Below are 7,817 nucleotides of genomic sequence, written 5' to 3'. Positions count from 1 at the left end.
TGGATTTGTTCTGAGTGCCCAGCTGCAGCACCCAGCCAGCCAAAGGTATCTCTGAGGTGAAACACCACAGCTGCAGCCTTTGGCCCAGCAGCAAGGGTCAGACGAGGCCAGGCACACCAAACCCGGAAACATCGGGATTAATATTCTATAGGGACCTGTAAAAGTTTTACTATCTGCTTCCAGACTTCCCATAGCTTGGTCATGTGAAAAAAAAAAAAATTACATAGGAGATGAAATTGAAATAGATTCCTTTATTATTATTAGAAATAGAAAAAAACAGCGTCCCTAGCCCTCATTCCAGGGAAAAGTGGCAGCAGTATCAACATCTATCAAATGTCCTCTTATCACAAGGAAGTGCTGCCTTGCATCTTTTTAAGGCTTCTTTCCTTGAAATGCAATGCAAATGTTGATAGAAACGAAGTCAGCAGACTAAAACTCCCAGCCTGTGTAGCAGGACTGCATGAGTGTCACGTGTTGGATCCTTGAGCCAGCAGGGCATGCTGGGGTGCTCCTTCTTATTGCCAGCCGCTCCTCTAGCACCACAGCACCTCTGAGGTCCCAGCAGTGTCTCTGCACAGACCTAATGCCACAGTACTCAGCAAGCCCGTGTGCCCAGAGTGCCTCGGGCATGCTGCAGGGCACAGCTGTGTCCTGGGGTGCAAACAGGGGCTGAGGTGTCCTGGAGCTGCCTGGCCAGGCTCTGCATATGCTCCTGGAGCATGCCCCTGGACTTCCACCCAGGAGATGTTGGACACAAATACAGTGTCATTGCTTTCTGAATGCAATTGATGGTTAGCTCTTTGAGTCCTGCTATGGGTCCTGATACAGGTGATTTGAATTTCTAATGCTGGAGAGAAGAGATGAAAAACCCCCAAGAGTTGGGTTGGGGTTTTTTTCTTTCCTTTTTTCTTTTTTTCTTTTTTTTTTTTTTTCTTTCAGAGGGGGTGTTGTTCTGTTTGTTTTCAGATGTGCTAGATTCTTTGTATGAAAGATAAATTCATGTCTTCCCCTTGACTGGCTAGCTTTGTACTCTTGTCAGTACATCTTCCAAGTCGAAGACTGTCCATATGGAAGTGGGAGGATATGGTGACTTCTGAATGCCAACGAAAAAACCCTTTAAGTCTCTATCTATATTCAACTGCAATTAATTGTAAATGCTTCCAGATATCTAATCTCATTCTTTGTTCCTGGTAACTGTTTACACTTTCAGCCTTTAAAAGAGCCCTAAACAGAAAACCAGACTCATGTTCAAAACCCAGAAGTCTATACATAGACTTTAGGTTAAGCTGGGGCTGCTCAGACTTGACTTAAGAAGTTTATAACCTGGAAACTCCTCTTTGAAGCGTGCACTGCTGGGCAGGGGAGGGAAATAAAAGGATTATATAAAAAAGTGTCAGGTTTTCTCCATTTGAAAACCCAGGTGCAGTAATTGACTCTTCCGAAATGCTTTCCTGAGCTCAAGGATTTAATAGCGTTTAAAGGGGAGGAGGGGGGGAAGGAAGTGGAATGGCAGTTTAAATCCTCAAACCGGCTTTCCGAAGTTGCTGAAGAGCTTGTGTTCCTCCAGGCCGGTGCAGCCGAGGGGCAGCAGGAGGCCGTGCCCGTGCCGGGGCAGCCGGGGCCCGTGCCGAGGCAGCCGTGGGCCGTGCCGGGGCAGCCGTGGGCCGTGCCGGGGCAGCTGGCAGGGCAGGCCGCTGCCCGGGGCGGGGCCGGGCCGGAGCGGCGCCGGGGCCTCGCAGCGCCATCTTCCCGCGGGCACCTTCGGCTGCTGGGCTGGGCTGCTGGGAAAGGCAAGCGGGACAGGCCATGGTAAGGAGCCTGCAGCCTACCCAGTGCCGCTGAGGCAGGGCAAAGGGAGCCCCGGGCCTCCGGCTTCCCGCCCGCTTGGAAAAGAGCAGCGGGTGCAAGGATTATTTCACTGCTGTCGGGGCTAGGTGGGGAGCATGTCAGAGGGTGAGGTAGGGGATTGACTGCTCAAGGACTTGAGCTGTTCTACAGGTGGCTGCTCCTGCCTGCGGGAAGCCTGAGAGCAGCTCGTCCCTGTGTGAGGAGCTTGGGAGGCAGCGGCAGGGGCTGGTGCTGAACCGTACCTGTGGAAAGCCAGGTTATCGCAGCCTGCGAATGCCCCTGGGAACACGGAGCTGGAGACGGCCGAGAGGTGGTAATCGCGCCGGTGGTAGTGCTTGAGTCTTCCAAAAGCGTTCCTGCCCCTCTCGGCCGTGGAGGGGCCACGCTTCCATCCTCTGACTTTCCTTCGCTGCTGCTGCTGCCTGCCGGGTGGTGAGAGAGATGCCATGCAGGTGCTTGCTTTGGGCTCTGTGGTCGGGCTTCTATTTGCTCACACCCCTGGAAAGACCTGGCATGTTTGTATCCTAAGGCAACGCTGTCACCCAGTGATTTTTACCCCGTTCCTGTGTTCCCAGAGGAAAGGACTGACGCTATTTCAGCCCCGCAGAAAAGGGCTGCACCACCCAGGGAAGAGCAGGCTTGTGGGGAGAGGTGTGCTTGGTGCCTGTTAAAAGACTGAGATGCTCTCTCTTGCTTGCAGGGATTTTTTTTTTCTCCTTGTCCTTGTGCACTTCTGATAATGAGTTAGGCTTTTGGTTAAGGTGTACTCCTAGGCTGCATGGTCCCTGTTACTTTTGTATCCGGTGCCCTTTGCCCAGCATAAAAAAGAGCCCTTGCTGGACTGCAGTGTATGCCAGGCAAACTGGGCGGTGCTGCTGCAGAGATGGTTCTCTGTGACTGTGGTCCTGCTACCTCTGTTTGTCCAGTCCTGCTTCCCACCATGACTTTTCTCCCAGCTATTTCCAGAGAAGAGTGGACCTCTTTTCCCTCCCCAGCCCTGGGCTGTGCACTGAAGTTAGCCTCAGAAAAGTGATACTCCTATTAACCATCCTCCATGTACTATCTGGTCCCTTCTTCCTCTGATAATGGGGAGCTTTTTGTAGATCACCAGGCTCACAGAATCATAGAACAATTAAGTGACCTTTAAAGTGACCCCACTGCAAGGAGCAGGGACACCTTCAACTAGATCAGGTTGCTCAGAGCTCCATCCAATCTGACCCTGAATATTTTCAGGGATGGGGCATCTATAGCCTCTCCGGGCAACTTGTTCCAGTGTTTTACCACCTTCATTATAAAACCCATTTTCTTTATATTCAACCTTAGCCAATCCTCTTTCACTTTAAAATAATTGCCCCTTGTCCTATCATAACAGGCCCTGTTAAAAAGCTTGTACCCCTCTTTCTTGTAGGGTCCCATCAAGTATTGCAAGGCTGCTGTAAGATCTTCCTGGAGCTTTTGCTGCTGCCTGAATGCCAGCTCTCACAGCCTTTCTCATAGAAGTGCTCCAGCCCTCTGATCAGCTTTGATCCTCTGGGTGTTACTCACAGGTCCATGTCTTTGTTACTTTAGGGACCTCAGAGCTGGATGGAAAGAGGGGTACAAGGACTTGGGGGTGCAGGTGGGGGTCTTACTGGAGCAGACCAGAGAGGTAGAATCCCCTCTCTCACCCTGCTTTGGATGCAGCCCAGGATACAATTGGCTTTCTGTGCTGTGAGTGCCATTCCTGGGCCATGTCCAGCCCCTCATCCACCTGCACCCCCAAGTCCTTCTCAGAGGGGCTGCTCTCCATCTGTTCGTCCCCCACAGCCTGTGTTGATACCTAGGGTTGCCCTGACCCAGGTGCTGCACCTTGCGCTTGGTCTTGTTAAACCTCATGAGGTTTCCATGGTCACACTTCTTGAGCTTATCCATGTCCCTCTGTATGGCATCCCATTCCTCAGGCATGTAACGAGCCCCTCTGCAATCACCAGCTGCAGCATCCCCACTGATGGAAACCCCTGTCACAGTCAAGCATACCTTGGCTTTGGAGCAGTGGTTTAACTGTTTTTATGCTTGATAGTTCCAGATGTGTGAGCGGGAGGGTTGTGAAAGGGCACAAGCGGGTCCCAAGTGTCCCGAGTGGGCACAACCCGCGTGTCTCAGCAGATGGCAGCAGCGACGCTCCTTCAGCTGCTCCTCGCTCCTGCCGAGCGCGCCGCGCCGCACCGCTCCCGCCCCACCTCCGTACTCACCCGCCGCGGCTCTTCCTCGCCCTGTCCCGCCAGCAGCACACGGCGAAGGAGACGGACAGTGCCAGGATGACGGCTCCGCTCAGCAGCGAGGCGGCCACCGCCATGCGGGACCCGGTGCCCGAGGGCTGCGCGGCGGCTGCGGGCAAGGGCCGTGAGCGGGGCCGGGCTAAGGGAGCCACCCTTGCTCCCGGCCGCCGTCCCCCGTGCAGGTAACCCCGAAGGGACATTCCAGAGAATATTTAGTAATAACCATTATAAAACCTAATGGTGAACGTGGGTAATAACCATTATAAAACCTAATGGTGAACGTGGGTGATGCCACGCCGGCTCAATGCACCAGAAAGTTGATGGAAAAAACCCCGTATTAACATATCATATTTTTTTTCAGATAATTAATATAAAATAATCACACGGGGCAGAAAATATAAAGCATTTGATGTGTCTTGCATTAAGCATAAGGGTAGTAGACATTAAGCCCTAAAAATAGAAAGGAAAAAGATTAAACAGGGAAAGTAGAAAAAACTTAAATGTAATAAAGTTAAAAAGGGGAAAAAGTTTAAAAGGGAGAAAAGTTAAAAAGGAAAAAACGTCGAAAATGTAAAAAAGAAAAATTTAAAAGGGCAAAAGAAAACAGCTAAAAAGGGAAAAAAGTTAAAATATTGAAAAAAGAAAAGTTAAAAAGTATTAAGGAGGGTCACTTGCAAGTGGCACGTGCTCAGCATGTACCAGGTTACTGTGAAATTCAGTTTTCCTCCTGCTGGGAAAGCTTTGGCAGTGCCCTGGGCGCCCTGTGCCTGGCCCCAGGAGCTGGGTGTCAGCCGTGCCAGGCTCTGACCCAGCCTGGAGACCTGAGCAGCAGCTGCTGGGAATGAGGGAGGGTCTGGTTCTCTGCTGAGCTGGTCTCAGGTGAATCCACGCCCTGGCACCCCGAGCCTCCTGCAGCTCCTGAAACGCTGTTGCAGTGCTGCTGCTGGGGCAGGCACTTCAGCTGTGCTGGCCGCCACCGACTGGGTCTAAGCCACACCTTCCTTGTCCCCGCTCAGGGCGGCCGGGTCACCCCACCTCCTGCTGGCCCCGCTGCCTTGGTCAGAGTGAGGAAGGCCCCGTGTGGGGGCCGGTGCTGCCCCTCCCCACCCGAGGTCCTGCTCCCCCCGAGCCCCGGGAGCGGGGCAGGGGCTGGGTGCCACCCGAGGGCTCCTTACCCTGGCACCGGGGCGGCTGGTGGCTCCAGGATGAGGTGCTGTCCTGGCGGAGGCAGGCGAGCCTCTCGCTGCCCACCAGCTGGTATCCCTCCTGGCACCAGTACACCAGCACCGAGCCCGGGGACACGCCTGAGCCTCTGTCCACGTAGTAGTATCCATAGCGCGGCGGGGGGAGAGCTGTGCATGGCACTGGGGAGAAGGGGACATGTTAAGCGTAGGTGGTGACAAAGGTCCCCACAGTGATGCTGTTGAAAGGGCTGCTAATCCCCTGTGTCACCCCTGCAAGCCTCTGGGACATTTTTGTTGTTTGGTGGTTTGGGGTTTTTTTGTTTGTTTGGGGTTTTTTTTTTGGGTTTTTTTTTTTGTTTATGTGTGTGTGTGTGGTTTTTTGCATAGTCCAAAGGAAATACATTAGAAAGTCTAGCAGCTTTATCTGGAAAATGAGCTTTTCAGTTGCAGACTCTCCAGTGTGAGCAGCTACTGAACAGCAGAAGTGAGACTGGAAAGGTGCAGGCTAGGGGGACTACGTAGAGAGCAATTTTTAGGAGGGAAAGGAAGATAATGTTTTTTTATAACATGATATTCTGGGAGAATATTGTTGGTTGGAACTCAAAGAAATGTTACTCTCTTACTCTGCTAGAGAGAAAAGCTTTTTTCATCCCAGCCTTTAATTTTTTAACTAGTCTGTAACTCACAGCTATTCAGAGCTACTTAACTATCCTGCTTAGACCATCTCTTTTGCATTGCACTAATACCTAGGGAGACCCAGAAGTTAGGTAGGCTCCAAAAAGAATGGCAGTCTGACCATGTGCTTGGCAACTCCCCCACCTGGATATTCTACCATGAGGCCAAGAAGGTGTGGTAGCAGTATCATGGGTATCAATATCCTAAATTAAAGGAAAATACTTTGATCAACTCTAATTTAACCAAGCTTAAAACCTGCAGGCAGAAATGTGCTTTATCTAGCTTAGGAGTAACTTCTGTGGGGAATTCCAAGTGGAATAGTAAAGCTAATGTGAGAGAAAGGTCTGCTTTCCCTCTGCTTTTACTGAGATGGTGTAGGCTTTTAGTCCAGTGGAGCCGATAAGGAACAAATCAGGCTAAGATCAGACTTTCTCTAATTTCAGCAGTGCTGTTAACAGGTAGTGCAGATGTCTGAGTTAATTCAGTAGTGCCAGGGAGGCTGCTGAGTGCCTGGACTGGATCTCTTGCATGATTACATTGTCCAGCCCCAGTTGTTATGACCTTTGCCAATAGTCACCACGGTTTGGAGCATGACATGGGCTCTCTGAGCTGCTGCCAGCCCCAGGTGGGTGGTGACCCCACAGCAGCCCTGAGGCCATATCTCACCTACTGGGGAATGGTGCATGCTTTGCCCTGAAAAGTGGATTAAAGAAAAATAATCCCCCTCAGCAGCTGGAGATTATTTGTGCTTTTTTAAAAAAAAATCTCTATTTCTTCCCAAGGGTCGCAGCTCAGCCTCTAGGGGTAGGGATGTGTTCAGTGCTCCCACACCCTGAGCAGACAGCTGGTCCATCATCATATGCATAGATGTTAACGTGGAGGGGGACTTTTTACTTTCAAAGGAAAACATCAGCTGTCGAGTTTCCTCCCTGTGCCTCCTGACTGCTTCTGGTGCGACACATCTCTCCCATATCACAGGAGCTGCTGTGGCCACCACAGAAGCCTTGTGGTCCCTGTGCATGCACAGGGAGTGCCGCTGTGTCCGACGAGAGAAGCATCATCATGCCCTCACACCGTGTCCCTGCGCCCTTCCCCCTGGCTCCGAGGGGCCCCAGGCAGCCCGGCAGAGAGAGAGGCGGGGATCGCTCATTTCAGTACCTGAGATGTTGCTCTGCGCGTCGGTCCCTGTGGCAGCGTCTCTGGGTAGCCCCTTTCTGACGTGTCCTGCACCGAGCGAGGCGGTCCCGGGCCCAGCAGCATCACTCCAGGCAAAGCTCAGGCAGCTCCAGGGCAGCAGGCAAAGGACGATGCATTTCCCGAGCCTTTGTCCCGTCATGGTTTGGGGAAACACGGCACCATTGGGTGCCTGGCCGCCCCGAGCGCCTGCGGTTTCCCTTGGCGTCTGAGCAGCAATCAGCTGGGCTCTTAGTGCATTAAGCCCTGAGCAGCAAAGCTAGCAGCCGGCACTCGCCTCTCCTCCGTGTGGGCACAAGCCCCGCGTCCCTGCTCCTAGCACTGCCAGCCCTGCTCTGGCCACTCGCCTCCAGAGCCCCACGGGGAAGGAAAACAGGTGTGGGAAAGAGCAAAGCCTCAGGATCCATCCTTTACAGCCCCTGTCTGCAGAGACTGGTGCTGGAGCTGCACATCAGGAACCCTCCTCCTCCTCCATCTGCCAAAATCCATGCTCGAGCTCACTGCTGAGACTCTTATGCTGCAGACCCTCCTGTGCTCGTCTCTTCCTTCCTGCCAGAACCTAAGGCTGATTTTCTGTCAATGGCAGTGGAGTGGGATATGAGCCATGGGAATCCAAAGGGTTTCATAGCAGCAATTCTGCTGGCTTTGCCACTATGGG

The 7,817-nt window shown here is 52.4% G+C and overlaps 1 protein-coding gene across 1 annotated transcript; it reads right to left on the bottom strand.

The window, feature by feature from the left end:
- Nucleotides 1-231: 231 nt before the first annotated feature.
- LOC129119084 (uncharacterized) lies at nucleotides 232-7,589 on the bottom strand. Its single transcript, XM_077178691.1, has 5 exons — nucleotides 7,124-7,589; nucleotides 5,282-5,470; nucleotides 4,080-4,215; nucleotides 2,091-2,270; nucleotides 232-1,778 (listed from the first exon to the last, which is right to left on the bottom strand). Exons 1-5 carry the CDS (start codon nucleotides 7,299-7,301, stop codon nucleotides 1,523-1,525), a joined length of 939 nt encoding a protein of 312 aa, XP_077034806.1. The 5' UTR covers nucleotides 7,302-7,589; the 3' UTR covers nucleotides 232-1,522.
- Between the last annotated feature and the right edge of the window lie 228 nt (nucleotides 7,590-7,817).

Source organism: Agelaius phoeniceus, chromosome 5, assembly GCF_051311805.1.
Source record: "Agelaius phoeniceus isolate bAgePho1 chromosome 5, bAgePho1.hap1, whole genome shotgun sequence".
In the NCBI taxonomy this organism is placed as follows: domain Eukaryota; kingdom Metazoa; phylum Chordata; class Aves; order Passeriformes; family Icteridae; genus Agelaius; species Agelaius phoeniceus.
Note: the sequence above shows the minus strand (reverse complement) of the source record. Positions and strands in the feature narration are given on the sequence as shown.

Bases quoted from the DNA above. Each gene is read 5' to 3' on its own strand.
- LOC129119084 (XM_077178691.1), bottom strand. From the start codon at position 7,301: ATGACGGGACAAAGGCTCGGGAAATGCATCGTCCTTTGCCTGCTGCCC. The intron at 5,471-7,123 runs GTACTGAAATGA...CCTTCTCCCCAG, and splicing joins CGCGCAGAGCAACATCTCAG to TGCCATGCACAGCTCTCCCC. The intron at 1,779-2,090 runs GTACGGTTCAGC...CTTTCCCAGCAG, and splicing joins GATAACCTGGCTTTCCACAG to CCCAGCCCAGCAGCCGAAGG.